This window comes from Chenopodium album, chromosome 26 (genome assembly GCF_948465745.1).
Source record: "Chenopodium album chromosome 26, dcCheAlbu1.1, whole genome shotgun sequence".
Lineage (NCBI taxonomy): Eukaryota > Viridiplantae > Streptophyta > Magnoliopsida > Caryophyllales > Amaranthaceae > Chenopodium > Chenopodium album.
In genome coordinates this window covers 15595416-15617449 of record NC_137859.1, presented here as the reverse complement: position 1 = coordinate 15617449, position 22034 = coordinate 15595416, and the positions used below count along the sequence as shown (strand labels likewise).

At 36.2% G+C, this 22034-nt stretch overlaps 1 protein-coding gene across 1 annotated transcript; it reads right to left on the bottom strand.

Annotated features, from left to right (window-relative positions):
* Positions 1–4766: 4766 nt before the first annotated feature.
* LOC145616884 (uncharacterized) lies at positions 4767–5504 on the bottom strand. The gene is made up of 2 exons (XM_081671599.1): positions 4929–5504; positions 4767–4835 (listed from the first exon to the last, which is right to left on the bottom strand). The coding sequence occupies exons 1-2, from the start codon at positions 5502–5504 to the stop codon at positions 4767–4769; spliced, it is 645 nt and encodes a 214-aa protein (XP_081527725.1).
* Between the last annotated feature and the right edge of the window lie 16530 nt (positions 5505–22034).

The following is a 22034-nucleotide window of genomic DNA, read 5'->3' as shown; positions in this document are numbered from 1 at the left end:
AGTAAACTCTAACCCATTTAAATACATTTGATTTGGTCATCTTGTATGTTCTTTATCATTATATATTGCTTTATATTGCCTACATATCTCTGATATATGATATTCTTAGAAATAACGTTTATTTTAACAAAACATTTCAAATGCTTACGATAAGTCACTAAGTCGTCAAAAGAATATCCATTGCTTTATCTTACATTTTGCAGAACGATGTCAAAGGAAAAAGGTTCACGACCAGAGCTCCAAACAATGGTTACTCACAAAGGCGTCAGTTACACTTACATCCCCAAAAGGGACGAGTAAAACTGCCGCTCAAAAGAACATTATAGCAAACGAATCCCGGGAAAAATAGACCATAACGTCAGACGTCAAACACCCGATACCTGAACTACCATTTTAATCCTCTGTGTTCAGCATCAGACGCCAGGGCGCAAGGCGTATTGGCGTACAACGATGGCCATACAACGATAGTATAACTTTTTTCAAAGTTATTCTTCAAAAGTACACCAAAAGGATTGGCCATAATATATGATTGATCATATTGACAAATGAAACACCGCAAAGCGCGCAAGTCCTAAAATACATATAGTGTTTTAAGTCTACAAAGTGTCATAAGCATGTAGAGTATCGTTAGTGTCGATAAAAATCGTTTTAGAAAAATATTCCTATATTCATTTGCATGTCTTCAATATTTTATTTATGAAACATTTATTTTTCGTTCTCTAATTAAATTTGGTTTTGTCATGCATCGGTAACATAGACACATAATTCCCAATGTCGGAAGCTCTGGAACTACATTAGAGTTTACCCTCCGATACAAAGTCATGCAATGATTATATTTGCTCACAAGTTTTTGATTGTTCTCAACGATGTTACAAAAGTTATCGCATATGATAAAAATTTTATGCCTTAGTACGAGGCAAAGTGATAAAATGTTATCTCCGTACAAAGACAACGTTTGAAATGTAAAAGGCCTTGGCACCTGAATTTATTACGACAAGAACTCCACTTGGTTATGACGCCAGAAAATGAGTGAACGCATTAAAAATCTTCATCGATTGCATTCGTATTACATATATGGCCTTTCCGCCAGACACCTCGTTGAAAAAAGTTTTCGTCACCCAAACGAGTTCGACACCATATGTCATGGCAAAGAGCTAACGTGTCATCATTTATTTAATATTCATGGTTATTGACGTAATGACGAGACGACTCAATTGCTCTACAACGACCTTAAAGCAACAATACAATCATCAACAGGTTTGATTTAATCTAATGTCTTTCATATTAATGAATTATTATATTATCTTCTAACGATATGTTGATACAGGATCAAAAGTAAGTATATTTATTGTCTTTTTATAAAATTATCCATATTTAAAGTTTTTCTATCATCTAATTGTCCAAGTACTCCACCTATGTAACAAAGTTTGTGATTTGGGATTATCTTCAATGGACAAACCACACAGATATCAGTGCTTTCTTGAATGGTCTTGGCACCCGAATTACCTATTTTGGCCTTGTCGCTAGTTTATTGTTGACAATCTCCGGCCAATGTCGTGACCATTGTCACAACCAACATTTGACATCGACAAAGTCCTTCCGACGTTGACAATAGTTTTGTCGACGATGTCTGTAGACACCCATTTGTGTCTCCCCAAAACCAAACCCAATGATGAATTCCTTTCACGTCGAACCATAATCGAATGAGGTGAAAGTGTGGAAAAGTCAAGTGTTGCGGTTAGTTTTTATTAAAATTCTCTTCTCTCTGTTTTTGAAAACAACCTTATTTTATGAAAAGGAAATTTTGATTTTTACCACCTTACAAAAGCACTAAAATCTCTTTTACCACCTCCCAAAAAAAAGTATTACTTTACCACCTTATAAAAAAAATAAATATAGGTTTTACCACCTTCACCTGACTCCGGTGACGGAAAGTTGTTGTGGGTCCCATTCTAACGGCTACTTTTTAAAATTTCCCCCTTTGTTCCTCGATTTTCCGTTATAAATACCCCGTTTTACCAATTTGTTCCAAAAAATCAACAGATTTTTGGTTTTTTTTTTCGATTTGGTTCCAAAAAACTCAATTTAAGTGTGCCCTAGCATTCCCAGCATCGACTTGTTTGATATTTGTGCTGAATTAACAAAGTTCACTGAGACAGAAATTGGAAGGAGGTACGATGTTCAATTAAATCTCGAATTAGATGAATTTGTAGCAAATTTTTGCAAATTGTTGTCTGAATTATGTCGCAAATGTGATGTTTGATTGTAATTGTGGATATGACTTAAGAATTGACCCCCAATTTCGTACTTTTAACATTAGGGTTCTTGTTAGTTTCAATTGAATTGGGGTTTTTTAAATTTGAATTGATTATTATAATTAGGGTATGGCAATGGTAATTTTGTTCAACTGGGAGTAATGTTGATGATGGTGCTTGCCAATTGTTGCAGGAAATGTCTTCCGTAAGCTATTCACCATCAAAAGAAAAAAAAATGTCAATGCGGAGTACCCATGGCGAGGCTTACTTCCTGGACTAGGGAGAATCCGGGACGCAAGTTCAGGTCGTGCAAGTTCTATGACCCTGTGACAGAGACAAGGGGTTGTAAAGCCTTTGAGTGGGTGGATCAGCCAGATGGAACACCATGGCAAACAGAGGTGATTAACAACTTAATACTTGACAAGAAATTGATGAAGGGTGAGATAAATGACTTGAAGAGGGAAGTAGATGGTGTTAGTGGGCAGAGGAGATGCTTGTTGAATGAAATTGATTCCTTGAAGATCAAGTGTAAGGCACTGAATTCTGACAGGAAGAAGATGAGCATGGAGAGTCAAGGAAATGAAGGATCATCAAAGAATTTGGCTATGTTTATGGGTGTTGTTGTGTTTTGTTTCCTAGGTTTGGTTATGTCCTTGTATTTTGCTAGATCTTAGGATTAGTGTGGACATTAAGAAATTTAGGCAAGGTTTTATGGCTTTTGTTAAGGTTTCATGTTATGTATTTGAATATTTGCGTAATGAAATGAAATGAAATGTTTTGAAAAGGTTGCTCTAACTTGTAGTGCTTAATTTAGTCATTCCCATTCATTTTAGTAGCAAAAGGCATATTCACATATGCATACAAAATGTTGAGAAAGTGTTGCAGCAAAAGAGCACTACATATGTTGACCTTAAAAAACTAAGTTGTCCAACTACACACATGAAATTACTTAAAAAACTAAGCTGTTCATGAAGTACAAATTCTCTAAACTATTACAAGATGTTCAAATTCTTTGTCTTGCTTCTGGTAACTGGCAGCTTGGGCCTTGGTTCTATTGCTTGGGCTGGCTGAGATGAAGACTCATTTGGTTGGGGTTGAGTTGAGCTCTTCTTTCTGCCTCTAGGGGTGGGTTGACTCAGAGATTGATAGGGTGCTGATGATGTAGGGGCAGTTGCTGTAGGCTGGGAAGATGCTGCTGTAGTAGTAGCCTGTGGTTTTGGCATTGTCAATGCAGCCTGCATTTAAAAAGAAAAAAGAACATAAGTCATCAATTACTGATTGTTACTCAACCTAAAACACATACAATGAATACAAAATTTCATGTATATACCTGTTTTGCAGCTTTAGCCTCACTTTTCTTCCTTTGCTCTTTCATCCAAGCTGTCTGCAGCTGTGGCCTTCCCCCTTTGGGATTTGGTGCAGGCTGTTGTGGTTTCTCTGGTGCAGGACCTTGCTTACAGGTCTTGGCATAATGTCCAAACCCACCACAGTTGCTACATTGCTTTTTGATCTTTTGTTTTTTCCCCTGAGAAGTAGCAGCAGCAGACCCTTCACCTTGTTCAAGCTTCCTTTTTTTTCCTTTTGGTCTGCCTGGTTGAACCTTTATCATAGGTGGCAAAGGCTCTCTAAGCTGGACCCTTTCCCAATGCTTTGAACTAGGCATTGCAGCTATGGGAGACTCATATGCATCTAGGTAAGTGACCCTATAATAGTGTGGATGCACATACAACTCTAGGTCCTCCCTCTTGTCCAAAATGCAAGCATAAGCATGGGTACAGGGTATCCCTGTCAACTCCCATCTATAGCAAGTGCATGTCCTATTTGACAAGTCAACAATGCACTGGTCATCTTTGTACTGAACCTCATAGGTCTCTCCCCTAGAAGCCACCACAGTACATGCCCTAGCATACTTCTCAATGCCATCAAACAGCTTGTTCACATATGGTGTTAATAAACCCTCCCAGTTAGAGGCAGCCTCCCACTTATCATTACTTCTCTTCATCATGTACCTTCTTAACCATTCCATTTGGGTAAGAATGGGCTTATCCCTAGCTTCCCTAATCACAGCATTAAATGTCTCACACATGTTGTTTAACAACATGTTAGACTTGCATGTAGTTGAGAAAGCATGCCTAGACCAGTGGTGGGGGGGGGATGTTTGCAAGGTACTCATATGCTTCATCATTCAGGAAGTGAATTGACTCCATAGCCACCTCAAATTCAAACTAACACACACACACAAAGACACACAGCATACATTCAATACTCAGTTTGTACAGCAATGCCAAACATAGGATATACAGCAATCCCAAATTCAATAATCCAAATTGTACATACACACAAAAGATTTCACATGCAGACACAAATATACACAAAATATACAAAGAATATGCAAAGACAAATTAACAAACAATAGGTCAAAGTTATTGTACATACCACTGTGCTTGCCCTAGCTGCTGCCCAAAAAAGCTCCTTGAAAGTGGCCCCATGAAATTGCAATTTGAAATTTGCCTAAATGTGTCTGACACAGAACCTCAGCTCTGCCTTTGGGACAACTTCAGCAAATGCTTCAATCAAACCCTAGCATATGACAGAAGACACAAAAGTTAAACCATATACATGTTAAAAAAAAAAAAAAAAACAAAAAACAAAAAACAGAATCAAGGCACTTACTTTCTGCCTATCAGACATGAAAGTCAAGCCATGTCCTTTATCAAAGCAGCCTAGTGACTCCATCAGACTTTGAAGAAACCACACCCATGTCTCCTTATTTTCAATCTCACATGTTGTCCAGGCTATTGGAAATATGTTATTATTTCCATCTTTACTTACAGCCACCAAGATTTGCCCAGGATATGCTCCTTTAAGGTGGCAACCATCCACCCCAATAATGGGTCTGCAACCAGAGACAAACCCAAAACTCAGTGGAGCAAGGCAAATGTACATTCTCATGAACATTGGCCTCTGTATCTGATCCATTGTATCCACAACCACATTGCAACTACTGCCTGGGTTGTACTTTAGGAAAGCTTTCCCATAGTCCCATACCCTAGCATATTGCTCAGCTGCACTCCCATAAATTACCAATTTGGCCCTGCTTCTTGCCAACCGGGCCTTGTAATACCCAACCTTTATCCCCAAATCATTCAATGCCCTCTCTTGAATCTGTCTTATCTTCCACCCTGGGTTACTCCTAAACTCCTCTAAGTACATGTCTGCCAGAAATTCAGCTGTCACCTTCTTGTTCATCTTTGTCCTTACACACCTATGCTTCAACACTAAAGACTTAATCTGGAAAGCATCTGATTTCAGTAACCTGGAAGCATAGAACTTGAATCTACACTTCCTCCCTTTCACACAAGTACACCGAACCAATCTACAACTTTTCTTGTTGTACTGACAGCTACACCTTCTTCTACAGTAAGTTGTTATCCTTTTGCTGTCATTATGCAATAGGTAGTCTCATACCTATTCTCAATTGCATGTTGCCTCAAAGCTTTCCTCACCACTTGAACATTGCTGAACTTTAAACCCACTTCAAATTGGATAGGCTTGGAGAAATCTGTTTCAGCATTAAACCAAGTACAACCACCATTGTCATCATCAGACTCACCATCTAAGCTCCTAAGTTCCTCATAATCATCATCAGCTTCTTGTTCAACCCTGATTTGAAGTGAGTTCAGATGTCTATCAATGTCAACCCTAGGATCCTTAGGCTCCTCTAGATCTTCACCTACGCCTTCCAAGCTGCCCTTCACCTCAGTTCTAAGCAGATCTAAGTTTTGCCTCAACCACTCTTCATCATCTTCATCATCATACACATCCTCTTCTCCCTCCTCCCAGTCCAGTCCTAGATCACTGTGCTCAGAATCAGAAGACTCAGTGTCTCCCTCCCTATCACTGTACTTATCTTCAAACACCAACTTCTTCCCTGCTCCTTGCTTCTTCTTGCCTGCACCTTGCTTCCTAGGTTCTTCACCCCCAGATCTAGCACCAACAGCTCCCTCAAGAACCTTTCCCTTACCCTTTTCAGCTGCAGTAAACTTCCCATAAGCTCCTTCACCTAACTTTCCCTTTCCCTTATCTTTTGTTGTCACTCTATCTGTAGTTGCATGCACTCTTTCACCCCTGTCCTCAGCTTCTTTGTCATGAATCACAATCCCTTTTAACCTTGGGCTTCTCCTAACTTCTAAGCTAGTATCCTTTGGGCCTGTCTTAAGTATTCTAGGCCTACCCAACTCCTTTTTAAGTCTGCTCCTCTCTTTTGAAGTCAACTCATTACCATCTATAAGCTTAAATTGTGTTTTATCAGTTGCTTGGATTTGCTCATGGCTAGTCACATACATCTCTAGTTCCCCATCTTTATTCATTGTCTCAAGGAACCCCTTTACCTCATCATCACTATTCAACTCCCTTTTACCAGTTACCCAAGACCTCCCTGAGTTGGTGGGGCATGTTTCCCCTGAAAACCAGGCTACCAACAACTAAATCCCTTAGGCACCCTAACATTAGCCCACACAAAACCATGTATAGCTGACTCCCTCAAGTAGTGTACATCTATGCTAGAAACAGTAACATTTTTCCTCACATAAACCCAACCACCATCCCAATTTAACATTCTTCTATTTTTACCAACTAATGAGGGTATAAATGCACCCCCCAATGTCATTTTAAGGTTCACTTTATCCATCCTAGCTGTAACAGGTCCAACAACAACAAAACAAACACAACAATGCACAATCTCAGTATTTAATTGAACAATTAATCAATCCAATTTACAACTACTCATAAATTACAACATGCAAGACCAATTAGGCTACACTGTGCACTTAATTAACAATTAAAATATAAATATAACCCTAATCAACTAATTAATTAACAATAACACAGTTTAATCAAGTCAAAGATTTGCATAATTAGGGTTTATAATTGTTTAATTCACATATTCCCAAAAACAGCAAATTTTACCCCAAATTACTCCCAATTACCCACACAAAGTACAGTAAGGAGCTAAAAAATACCTCTTTTGTCAGAATTCGAGATTCTTTGTCAGAAAAGACTCAAGCTTTTGGACCTTCACGCGTTGAAGATGACAGATACCTCGCTCAATGGCTTCGCAATTGTGGTCCCAACTACTCTTGCCGAGGGAAGAACTGTGTGACTTAGGGTTTACTTTTTGAGAAAGATCAGAAAATGAGAGGAGAGAGAGTGAGAGGTTGAATTTAAGGGAGAAATTGATGAGAAATTGATGGAGAGAGGTGAGAATTGATGAGAATTCAGAGGGGAAGGTGAGAAAAGGAAGAAAGAGAGGGAAATCATATTTTTTGTCATAAATGTGGAGGGAAATGATAAATGGTGGGACCCACAGCAACTTTCCATCATCGGAGTCAGGTGGAGGTGGTAAAACCTATATTTATTTTTTTTATAAGGTGGTAAAGTAATACTTTTTTTTTGGGAGGTGGTAAAAGAGATTTTAGTGCTTTTGTAAGGTGGTAAAAATCAAAATTTCCTTATGAAAACGTCCAATCCAGCTTATTTTGGTCCATGATAAGGGTCCAAAAATAGTGTAGTTGGATGGGGCTTGAAAAGACCTTTGCAACGATATATTATAAGCCCAATTCCGATGAATAATGAGGAAGTTATGGCCAAAATACTAAACTGGGCTCAAACCGGATTTTACCTACGACCCAATGATCATGAGGAGGGACCAAAGGTTTAATCCTATTCCTAAACTAATTAGAATTGATTAGAATTTTCTGTAAGATTCTAAAAGATCTTAATTATCCGTTTTTGAAAAGATAAGATCATAGAGTTTGAATTTTTATAAAACTTTCCTTTTTTAAAAAACTTTCCTTTTATAAAACTTTCCTTTTTCTATTCGGATTTAAACATGTCCAAAGACAGTCAGATATTATTTTCGTGCCTCATATTTTTTATCCAAATTTTATATGGTTGGATAGATCTTGAAATTATCTTTCCAATGATATATTATACTATTAATTCCGAGCTATAACGAAAAAGATATGAAAGGAATACGAAACTTTATCCAAAACTGACACCGTCCTACTATTTCAGCCATATCTTTTTATCTACAAAATATTTTAATCTGATTCTAATTGGGTTGGAAAGTAGACTTCAAGAGCTTTCTAACGACGTATTATATGTCTTATTTGGACTTCTAGATTAAAAGAAATGATAAAAACAAAATTCGCAAAAACTGCTGCCTACGAGTTTTATTTCGATTCGAATTTGGATTCTTTTCTTAATTTTTCGACTCTCTTTTTTCCTATAAATAGAGGTCATATCTCCCCTTTTTTTCATTCATCAACTCTCATCAACAATCATTAATTCTCTCTATTCTCTCTCTAAGCATTAGCTTATTCTTTCTCTCTTGATTTCTAAACTAGCTTTTTACAAACACAATTCCGCATACACAAGATTTAGAAACACCTAGCCAAGTTCGAAGTTGCCTTCGCCCTAGACGTGAAAGGTTTTTTCTTTTCTGAGGGTTTGGTCCCAAATCCAGTCTAAACTTTTTAACTCTTTCTTTCAATTATTTGATTTAATTCTTTGATTTATTATTCTCATTGAAGTTTACTAACACGTGTATTTTGTTATTAGAAAGAGGTACGAGGCTTCAAAGTAAGTATATTAGCTTACTCCCTATTTCTTTCACAATGTAGAAGGCATGTTTATCATTGTTTAATATTCCTAGTATCATATTAGGATGTTATTTATTGCTTTCTAGTATCATGTTTAGGGTGCCTTTTATTATTTCTAATAGCATGTTAGTACCATGTTAGGTTTAAAGCTTTGATCTTTATTGTTTAGTGACATGCTAGGATTTGTTATTAATTTTGTTAGTATCATGCCTAGGATCTTGCTATTATTATTAAGCTTTATTATGCCTTATCATGATTATGATTATTATTATGATTATTATGATGATTATGATTATGTTGCTTGATATTATACTATTGTTGTTGCTTGATCACACCTAGTATGCATGTTTAAAGGGAATTTGTACTTGAAATCACGCTTAATAAGATAATTAATAATTTGGTTTAGGCTAATATGATTTTAATTCAAGTGATCGCCAATAATAGTTTTGTTTGTGCATTAATATTCAACCAACATAGATTAAACAGGTTTAGGATTAATATAATGTTTGCATGTTAGTCAGAAAGGGCACATGAATACGAGTAGAACAAAGTAGAGGCCTATTTTATAGGGCGGGTCCTTACTTTTGTAGATTGGATTCGTACCCTCATCCCCGAACCCTATTTGGTTCCTGACCTTATGGAGTTGACGATCTCCTGGATCGTTTTGGGTTTACAAGTTCCTAAAACTTGTTGGCGACTCTTTTGCTCTCTTTTCTTTCCCTTTGGACGCCACCATACTTAAGTGTATGATCACAGTGGGGTTCAAGCTTGGGGTTATAATGCTTGAAATATTCCCAACAGTTTTTTGGCGACTCCACTGGGGAGGATTTCTATTTTAATTCCTGAAATTTATTTTGGCAATGAGTTAGAATGAGCGGATAAGACTCGAAAAATTCTAAGTATTTCATGTGCGTAATTTTGATTAACATTATTGTCATATGCATAAAAAAAGGTCCTCATTGGATAGACCATCCGAAATGAGTCAAAAACATAGGATTTTACACGTAGGAAATTTGAGAAATTTCCTTCACAACTAGAATCGAAATAATACTGCGAAATCTGGAAAATTCTAAGAACACAGATACCTGCTGAGGCATGTAGGAACTAGCGCCTAGAAAATAGAGACTGTCGCCTGTAAAGAGCTTCTGTCGCCTTGCGACAGAGGTTCTTTTGCGGCGACAGTTCCTGTAGTCTGGCGCCAAGTTCTTCCAATACCGAGTCAAAACTCTGCCTTCTTGTTTTGACCATTTCTAGTACTGTTGGCTTGATTCTACTTCCTGCTTGAGATTTTCTCACTTTTCTGAAACCCATATGTGTTCTACATATGGACATAACCCTCTGGGGGTTTACGCTTCATCTATCCAATCGAACGCTCCTGGCAACGACGGGTACATGCAAGTTGGTGAATCCACCAAACCATGGAAGCAAGTTTTTAACTTGCGGGGTCCCATTCATATGCGCCAACCCTTCACGGTTAGGCTTCCGCGCGGATGCATCCGAACTCATAACCATGGACCCTCTTTGACTAACCCATATCCTCAAACTTTAGAGAACTAGAGCCATGGTTAGGTTGCAACCTCATTGCATCATATTGTGACTACTTGACTACTTGTGCATTATTTGCTTGTGCATAGCTTATATGTGACTAAACTAACCGTTTGGTTTGACTTGTGCTTGTAAATAAGTCTTAATAAACTAAGAAATGACTAAAGGACTTTGTTTAATTAATTAATTAATTAATTTTAACTAATAAATATGCCTAAAATCGAGTCATAGTTCCTTTAAGTCAACCCGGATTTTTATTCCCGTATACTGCACTTGCGTCAACTTGTTTTGGTCATAGCCGGAGTTCTAGGAAGAACTACGAGTCGTACAGCCTATGGATCTGTAGCCCCGAGTTTTATCTTTAATTTGGAGTTGGTTTCGTCCCAATCAAAGTCACAGATAAAAAGTTATGACTAAAATACCACAGCCTGTCCAGTTTAATGCATATACGTGAAGTCTTAACTTAGTCTTTGCTTGAGTCTAGTCACATAGTCTAGCCACATGGTCATGACACAAGTCTTAACATGTCACCTACACTCATTAGTCTTAGCACACACTTTGTATATGTCACCATGACCATGTCTTAGGTTAATGCATGAGTCGTTTTTTTCGTCATTTGAGTTAGGGGGTTCATTCTATTTCTAATTTCCTCCATATTTCTCCATCTACATCATCTTCCCACTCTCTTCATACTTTCTCCATACATATTATTCCCCTCGTTCTTCCATGATCTTTCTCCATCTATGTATGTTGAATCAAGTTCGAGTCATGTGATTGACAATAATAATAAAAAAAAAAAAGAGTAATGATGAGACAAAATACAAGGCAAGCTTCTCACCAAGATTTCATGCTTTCTTCTTCTTTTTTCAAACCCTTCCCCAATAAGTCTAGCATAGGCACCCTTTGTTTTCCTTAGATTTATTTTGTAGGTTTTTTCTATTTTTCCCTTTAATAAAATGAGCATTTTATTTTCTTGCATATGATCATTGCGTTGCATTGCCAAAAAAAAAATAAAAAAAAATCGTCGAATTAAGCACAAGGTATACCAATGATTTGAGGCACCCCTTGTAGCCATATCATATCTCTCACCCTTTAAATATATAATTCTTTTCTTGATAAACCACTTTAAGCCTCGTCTAACAATAGACCTTTCATTTTTCAACCCATATCTACCTAACCTTGGGATGGGATGGTGTGTAACTTATGCAAGTTCCAAATATGAAAGCTTGAGTGATTTCAAAAGAATAAAATAAAAATATAAAAATAATCAAATAAAAATAAAAGTGTACAAAAGGGCAAGTGTTCCAATGTCTATGATATGAAAACATCTTTGATAAGAACACGTCTCAGATTGCGTCTCTTATCGAGTGCTCGGTACCGTGCCTGAGAAACATGAATGCCAAGTGAGTGATAGACCGCATGATCGGGATTGCCCGCACTTATAAAAATAAAAATGCAAAAGCAAAATAAAAAGAGAGAGCAAAAATAAACATAAAAAATAAAAAATAAAAGAAAGAAAGCTCAAAAGTGAGAAAACTCAAGCATAAAAATTCAAAGATTCAAAAGCAAGGTTGCACACCTTGGGGGCTTATTTAGGGTCGTGAGCCTTTATCCCCTTCTTCTCTAACCTTTAGCCTAACCACGTTACAACCCTTAAAAAGACCTTTTTGAGGTATACATACACTTGTGCGAGGTTTGGCTAGAGCTACGTTTGGCCTGATTCCTAACGGATACGCAGGCAACCTCACATTGAGGTGCGACCGTAATAAAATGCATTCATATTCACATTCACACACTTACACCGTGATCATATCAAGGGATCTCCAATGCTCATCCCTATTCACTTAGAGCTAGACTTGGGGGCTTGATCCTTACATCATTAGCCTACCTAGCCTAAGAGTCATCATTATTTGACTCTTATCAAATAATATTTTTCCATACACTTAGCCTTTGCAGCCTAAATTTAGTGTCACTTTCACACACATCACAGATACATGACCAAATAGACTTCCAATTAGGAACCCTTTGTCATGAAGTCTTAGCACAACGTTGAAGCATGCCTTGTCATATCACACATCACTCATCACTCATAATCATCATTGCATCAAGAAGTATGAAGTACTTAGCCTCCGTGCCTAAGTTACCTAAATACTTTCATAATTGAGTCAACAATTGAGATTGTTTAGGATGAATTACTCCTTGCACCTTGAGAGATAGCATCAAATGCATATATTTGCCTAAGCTCATTCAACATGCACCATCAAACACTTCGATTCTTTTTCGCGTCTTTCTTTTTCGGGAGAAAGTCGGTACCCCCCACAAAAATGACGGAAATTTTTTGTTTTTTGAGTCATGTACACGAGTCGTACATTGAGTCACGTCGTGTCATATCACATCGAGTGGAGTCTAACACATGCGTCAAATGCTTTGAGTCAAGTCATGTCAAATCAATGAGTCAAGCAATACTAAGCCTTAGGTCAACCCTAAGATAATAAAAGATTAGCAAAGTCCAATAGCCCGAAATATAGATGCAGGTACATTCCAGCGAGCAACAATATTCCCGGATTTTTTCGAAAAATTGCAAATATATATATATATATTCTTCTATGATGAGAGAAGTTTGAGCAAAATTATGAAGAGCCTTAATTTGTAAAAGATTTGAGCAGATTTGGTTGTAAGGAAACGACCAAATTGAAAGTTCGGAGCGAAACCAGGCAATGAACAGCAGCAGCAGAATTGAAAAAGAAATCTGTCGCCAAACGACAAGGTTGTCGCCTGGCAACAGAGCGATATTACGGCGACAAGCACTTTTGGCTTGCGCTGGTGTGGCGACAGGTCACGTGGCTTCATGATGTGGTCATATGGACCTAGTGCAGAAGTTTGGGTTCCTTGGTACGCCAGTTAGCCCCTCTAAGCAATTTGACATGATTTAGTGGTCAGCTCAATTACAATCACAATGAGCGATCGACCTGACAAAAGATCATCTCACTTAGCTAAAAGTGCCTAAGCATTGGCTCATCGCAAGCACCGAAGTAACGGTTCACAAAGATTTCCTAGGATGGAAGAAGATTTGAAGATTCGAGATGACGAAGCCTTCAACAGGGGGCTTTACGATTAAAAAGAGTCTATTACTTAGATTTGAGAAGGACGGTTTGAGATGAAGCGACCTTCAATAGCTTTCACTATGATTGGGGAGGTTATTATTAGATTTGAGAAGAACGATTCAAGATGAAGCGGTCTTTGATAGCTTTCGCTATGATTAAGGAAGTTATCACTAGATTTGAGAAGATAATACGAGATGGGCAATCTTCGACAACGTTCGCTAAGATTGTTGTCATTCAGATTTAAGAAGATAGCGCGAGATGGGCAATCTTCAATGGCATTCCCTAAGCTTGTGGAAGTTGTCACCTATATTTGAGAAGAGCGGTTCGTGATGAGGCGGTCTTCGACGACATTCGCTATGATTGGGAAGGTTGTCACCATGATTCAAGGAAAAGCTCGAGATGTAGCAGCAATGATAGATAGTGTTCCCTAGGATGTGGAGAGTTGTCACAAATTCAGAAGATGGCGAGATATGGTCACCTTCGACGGTCCCTCAAGATAAAGAAGAGATTGTCTATAGCAGCGACGTACTGCCGTGGCGACGTATTGCCACAACCCTAAAGATAACGACGTACAATTATTTTCGACGATGTTCCCAAGATACTGTGGAGGATTGTCATCAAGAAATGTTGAAGAGGACGACGCAATGTTACCTTCAAATATGGCGTTCTCTAGCTTGTAGAAGGTTATCAAAACGAAATGCTACAACAAATCGGTTACCTACAGAGACGTGTGCTCGACGGTGCAAGATACGCGTTTCTTAACTCTTTATCTGTTTAACTAACATTGTTTGCAGGTATCGGCGTTATAAGAATGATTTGGGATCGTAGAACGTTCTGAATCATTCACCGTCCCTATCGATACTTTGACTTTTGTTTTCGAAACATGCGTTTCTCCAAACTCAGTCAAAGTGGGGGCTTCTGTAGACACCCATTTGTGTCTCCCCAAAACAAAACCAGTGATAAATGCCTTTCACGTCGAACCATAATCGAATGAGGTGAAAGTGTGGAAAAGTCAAGTGTTGCGGTTAGTTTTTATTAAAATTCTCTTCTCTCTGTTTTTGAAAACAACCTTATTTTATGAAAATGTCCAATCTAGTTTATTTTGGTCCATGATAAGGGTCCAATAATAGTGTAGTTGGATGGGGTTTGAAAAGACCTTTCCAACGATGTATTATAAGCCCAATTCCGATGAATAATGAGGAAGTTATGGCCAAAATACTAAACTGGGCCCAAACCGGATTTTACCTATGACCCAATGATCATGAGGAAGGTCCAAAGGTTTAATCCAATTCCTAAACTAATTAGGATTGATTAGAATCTTCTATAAGATTCTAAAAGATCTTAATTATCCTTTTTTGAAAAGATAAGATCATAGAGTTTGAATTTTTATAAAACTTTCCTTTTTTTAAAAACTTTCCTTTTATAAAACTTTCCTTTTTCTATTCGGATTTAAACATGCCCAAAGACAGTCAGATATTTTTTTTGTGCCTCATAATTTTTATCCAAATTTTATATGTTTGTATAGATCTTGAAATTATCTTTCCAATGATATATTATAATATTAATTCCGAGCTATAACGAAAAAGATACGAAAGGAATACGAAACTCTATCCAAAACTGACACCGTCCTTCTATTTCGGCCATATCTTTTTATCTACAAAAGATTTTAATCTAATTCTAATTGGGTTGGAAAGTAAACTTCAAGAGCTTTCTAACGACGTATTATATTCCTTATTTGGACTTTTAGATCAAAAGTTATGATAAAAACAAAATTTGCAAAAACTGCTGCCTACGAGTTTTATTTCGGTTCGAATTTGGATTCTTTTCTTAATTCTTCGACTCTCTTTTTTCCTATAAATAGAGGTCATATCTCCCCTTTTTCATTCATAAACTCTCATAAAAAATCATTAATTCTTTCTATTCTCTCTCTAAGCATTAGCTTATTCTTTTCCTCTTGATTTCTAAACTAGCTTTTTACAAACACAATTCCGCATACACAAGATTTAGAAACACCTAGCCAAGTTCGAAGTTGCCTTCGCCCTAGACGTGAAAGGTTTATACTTTTCTGAGGGATTGGTCCCAAATCCAGTCTAAACTTTTTAACTCTTTCTTTCAATTATTTGATATAATTCTTTGATTTATTATTCTCATTGAAGTTTATTAACGCGTGTATTTTGTTATTAGAAAGAGGTACGAGGCTTCAAAGTAAGTATATTAGCTTACTCCCTATTTCTTTCACAATGTAGAAGGCATGTTTATCATTGTTTAATATTCCTAGTATCATATTAGGATGTTATTTATTGCTTTCTAGTATCATGTTTAGGGTGCCTTTTATTATTTCTATTAGCATGTTAGTACCATGTTAGGTTTAAAGCTTTGATCTTTATTGTTTAGTGACATGCTAGGATTTGTTATTAATTTTGTTAGTATCATGCCTAGGATCTTGCTATTATTATTAAGCTTTATTATGCCTTATCATGATTATGATTATTATTATGATTATTATGATGATTATGATTATGTTGCTTGATATTATACTATTGTTGTTGCTTGATCACACCTAGTATGCATGTTTAAAGGGAATTTGTACTTGAAATCACGCTTAATAAGATAATTAATAATTTGGTTTAGGCTAATATGATTTTAATTCAAGTGATCGCCAATAATAGTTTTGTTTGTGCATTAATATTCAACCAACATAGATTAAACAGGTTTAGGATTAATATAATGTTTGCATGTTAGTCAGAAAGGGCACATGAATACGAGTAGAACAAAGTAGAGGCCTATTTTATAGGGTGGGTCCTTTCTTTTGTAGATTGGATTTGTACCCTCATCCCTAAACCCTATTTGGTTCCTGACCTTATGGAGTTGACGATCTCCTGGATCGTTTTGGGTTTACAAGTTCCTAAAACTTTTTGGCGACTCTTTTGCTCTCTTTTCTTTCCCTTTGGACGCCACCATACTTAAGTGTATGATCACAGTGGGGTTCAAGCTTGGGGTTATAATGCTTGAAATATTCCCTACAATGTCAGATTCCGTCCGTCGATGACATCAAATTCCGTCAGTCAACGATATCAGCTTTCGTTCGTCGTCAACACAAACTTTCTTCCGTCGACAATATCAGCTTCCCTCCGTCGACGACATAAGCTTCTGTCCATCGACGACACCGACTTTCTTCCGTCGACGACACCAGCTTCCGTCCGTCGACGACACCGACTTTCGACCGGCGACAGCTAACTTCCATTCGTCATCGACGTCACTTGCTTTCAAAATTGACACTAGCTTTCGATTCGAAGAACAACGTCCAACGGTCATTAACATCGATATGGCGTAAACTTAAGGTTACATATGAACAAAGTGCACCATTAGAAAAAGACAATGACGAAGGTGTGCAACGACACTAACATTGCAGTGGATGCAAAGTCCGAACTAAGTATAATTTTCCTAGTTTTTGCCGTGCTCCAACTAAGAAAATGGGGGCTATTGTTTTGGGTCATTTTATACGACCGCTAACCGAAATTGACGATTAATGATCAAGATACATAAGAACTCAAAGTTATTGTGACCGTTCCTACGATCAAGGAAGGATTATCTCCCAACACGAATAAGTCTACTGGAGGCTGTTAGATGTATCTACACCCTTATGAAGTCCAAGTACATCGGAGGACCAAGTAAAGAGGATAACCAATAATCCACCCCTTAAGGAAGCGGTTGAGAGAATCAATGAACCACTATGCAACAGCCACCCAAAATATCTCTCCAATCAACCGTCTACTATATATCTACTCTTGAAACTCTATAAATAAATGCACTTGCTCTCACATATACCAAGCCATTCCCATGTACAATACTTCCACTATGCAATCTCATTTCTCCATATACATAATGGTCCTTCATTCCCATGCAATGTCTCCACTCTCCATCCACATGGACTTTCCACTAAAAGTGTCACTGCCCAACTACTATTCTAATCCCAATGCCACTCTCCTAAAAGACCACTACTACAATGTACTTCTACAATACTATTTAGCCTACTACGCCATATACACCCTTCCATATGCACTACAAAAGTCCTACGCCCAAGATATGTACATACATTTGCTTATACTCATTTATGTTGTTACCAAGTATCAAAGATATCTTGTAATTGTAATTATTGGCTTTATGCCCGTAATATAGTGGATTGGTTACCTCATTGCCACCCACGGTTTTTACCCACCTTCATTGGGGTTTTCCGCGTCACCATGTCGTGTCTCCCCCCTCTTTCTTTATTTTTCCGTCATTTACTTTCTAGTTTCTACATCCAACGCTCCCTATTTTAATTTAGTTGATCCGTAGCCCGTATCCCGCATCAAATCTGATGAATTACATTTATACAGGATTTATAGCCATGTTTATGCTAAGTTTTTTTTTTGTTGTTTTTTAAGTCTTGTAGTCACTTTTTAGGTCGCAAATGCATAAGTTGTCCATTTTGTGCTCTATTACGCTTCATTTAATTTGTTTTTTCTTAATGAGTCCTATGTGGACTACAACTCTTAAATTTGACCAATCATTAAACTTCTTTTATTATTTTTATTTTCCTATTTTATTTAGGTTTAGGATAATATAAATACTCAAAGGATATTATTTTTCCCTTATGCCTTTTGATGCCTTTTATATACCTTTGATTTTTATGTTCTTTGGAGTTTTCTCTCTAGCCTTAGTTTTTCATGGACAACTCCATGGATTCCTCCATGAATTTGTCCTTGAGTTTGATACATTAATTTATTGAGGTAATTTTAATTCTTTACTTTAATTATGTTTTCTTCCTTAGATCTAGTTTTAATTATTTATTCCATGTTTGAGTAGTTTATTTCTAGGGTTTGGGAATCCATATTTATATTATGAATCTTGATTGATGTTTTTGATAATTTGATTATTGATTTCTCGAATTGATAGTGTTTTATTGTTAATCTTGCAACCTGATCAATTGTTTGATTAATTATTGTTAATAAGAGTTTGAATCGAAATATCTTACTTTAGAGGCTTACCTACAATTAGCAATTCTGATTATATATGTTAGCGACCGAACTACATATGTTGAATTGAGAGCGTTAAGACACGGCGGTAGGCTTAGCAATTGCTCTAGTTAATTGATTAATTGAATTGTTATTGGTATTTTGATAGATTTAGAACTATAAGCATGGTGAACCATAACCCTAGGCTTTTTTTATTAGGTTTTTTTTTTTGTCCCTACTTTATTTCATGCTATATTCTATCCCAACTCGTGACATAGTTTAGTTTCTCCAAATCCTTGAAAGCTAGATTGAATAGCCATCTCTTCGTGAATTCGACCTTAATTACCCTACTACATTGTTAGTTGGTTTTGTTAGGAATTTATTTTTGACAGGCGTACGACAACCTATCAAAATTCTGCTTGACGAAATTTAGCTAAACAGTCTTCACCCAGGAAAAAAAAAAAAAAAAACTTCCATTATATTGTATATGAAGTTGCAACTTTTGTTACCCATTCCTTATTTTGTTTTTACATGCACATATTTTATACTTATTAACAAAGCATCTTTTAGAAAATAAACCCCGAAGTTAGTCTTCGATACAATATGTAAGTTGAACTAATGAATTAAAGATAATATTTCACTACTTCAATAACTATGCATAAAAATTATTATAAAATATTTTCAATTTTTTTTTCAGTATGATAGGTAATTTAGATAAAAAAAATAGTCACTAACAGTAGTTCTTTTATTTTATTTTTTTTTTAAAAAAAACCTCCTTTCTTTTAGGGCAAAAAAAAAAAAAAAAACCTCCTTACTGTGGAGTATAATTGAGTATTGCTCGGGTTATAATATTCAACTTATAACATTGATATTTTAAAAGTTATTCATATTTTTTGTGCTTAGAGAGCCACAAGGGCGGGGGTGAGAATCGATCCCAGGATCTCCTGAAATCGGGAGGGAAGCTCTAACCACTTGAGCTATCCCTCACTCTCATAAAGTATATTACTATAACTTTGCATTCAATTGCGCTAAAAAAATAACTTTGCATTCAATTATAGATTGTGTGTAAATTTAATATTTTATTTATTTAAAGTTGTTATTTTTTTTTATTTTTTTTTATGAAACAAATGATAGTCATATTACAAAATTAACCGAGATCCAATTCCGCCAAAGAAATAATGCTTTGGGGGAAAGGACCCAACGATACGTGAAAGTTATTTATATATTACTAGATAAAATTATTGTTTTATTATTTAGTCTATATATTCACTTTTTTATCAATTATCTTTTTATTTATTAAGGGGCTTTGTATTAAGGGTTTGTTTGCACATGCTCTAAGCTAGCCCTGCCGTGCACCAATTGGATTACCATTGAAACCTTAAACCTAAATGTTCATTTCACATATTATCAAAAAATTCAAATAAGGTCATTGTATCCATACATATTATATCAATACGGTTTAAATTCGATTCTGAATAGGGCTGTATAATGGGTTTTGTCGTGTTGGGTTCGTATTCGTGTCGATGTTAAATGAGTTGAAAAACACCTTGACCCAAACCTAACCTGTTTATTAAATGGGTTGAAAACCCTTGATCCATACCTAACTCACTTATTAAACAGGTTACTCGGGTAACCTTTTACCCACATAGTATGTAAAAAACTAATTAATATTCAATTCAAAAATAAAAAAGACAGACATTATATTTATTCATTAAAGATATTAGCTACAACAATTTAAAGTTCGTAGTTCTAGCAAAAGATACCACAAGGGTTTAAAGCTACTCCCTCCGTTCCTAAATGTTTTTTACGTTTCCATTTAGGGTGTTCCTTTTTATTCTTTACATTTAGTATCTTTCCTATTTTGGTCATAAATTTTCGACTAAATTACCCTTGTTTTACAATTTTTTTACTCAAAAGTCCTTACTTTTCCATGTGCTATTGTACTTTTTGTACTATTTTAATAGTTTTTCAACATTTATTATTACTTTCTCTCTCCTCTCTCCTCTAATTTCTCCACCCCACATGCTCAACATTGTATTTTTCAATAAATTTGTACTTTCAATCATTGAAATATTCCAACATACCTCAACTTTACACAATTTCTTAATTACCACGCATAATTCCAAACGTAAAAAACATTAGGGAACGGAGGGAGTAGTAGTTTTTGTTTGGGGGTATTTTTACCCCCTTTTATAGAAAAATGAGAGACCAACAAGTGACCCAATTATAAGGCGACACGCGGTATCTGGCTCAGCTAAAAAGGCCAATAATATGAGCATGACGCCATGACACATGGCGTAAGAGAGATATCAGAGAATGAAGGGCTCAAAGCCCATTAAAGGAAACATGCTAGCATGAAGCAAACCCTAATACACATGTCAACCACATATAGGGCAACCAATCTTCCTAGGTTATGAAACCATAGAAGCATGATCTCTCACTTCCCTACAAATACCCTATAATTCCATGGTTAATTCTTAGCGCATAGCTGCTATTTATTAGCAAGCATATAGAATGAAAAAATGTACCATTACATGCATAATAGGTGACAAGTGGTAAGTATTTTGGAGGAAAATATACAACCTATAGAATGGTAAAAAGTACCAGTGCATGCATAACAGTACCAAAAACAAAACAAAAAAAAAAAAAAAAAAAAAAAAAAAAAAAAAAATATTAAGACAACTTATACTTTAACGGTACATTATACATGCATAATGGTACATTATAATGTACCACGGTAGAGTTAGCTTTTTTCCAGAAGTTTGTCAAATTTACATTTTTGCCCTCCTATATGCTTTGTAAATGCATAGCGGCTATGCGCTGAGATGCACTCTAATTCCACGATGGGTAAAGGACTACACAATTCCCAAAGGCACTCTACCCAAAAATAATCTCTAGTTTTTTTTTCTACTCTCTCTCTCTAAAATACCGTTGCTGGTCACTAACTTGATTGTCGGTAACTTGATTGTCGGTCGGAGGTGGATCTCCAGTAAACTGAAGATTAATTGATTTGCAGGTATTTACAAAAGATGAAAATTATAATTTTTTTTGCCAAATTAACCGCAAAAAAATTACCAAAATGTATAAATGGTGTCAAGGTAATTTATAAAATTACAAGTTTTGAATAAAAAAAATTCATTTTTTTACTTTTTAATTAATAGAATAGATTAAGTGTGTCGGGTTCGGATTGACGGGTTGTCACTCAACCCATTTATATAATCGGGTTATGTATGTCGATTTCGGGTTGAAAAATTCAACCCAAGCCTAACCTGCTTAATTTTGTGTTGTGTTCGTGTCGACCCAATTATGTAAACGGGTTGAGAATTCTTGACCCAAACCCGCTTATTTTATGTCGGGTTATCGTGTCGTGTCAATTTTTAACTGCACTGATTTGATTTTGATGTTGTTCTCATATATCCGGTCTTTTTTTTACCACTCTATATCACTACCCGAATTTGAACCAAACCAAAT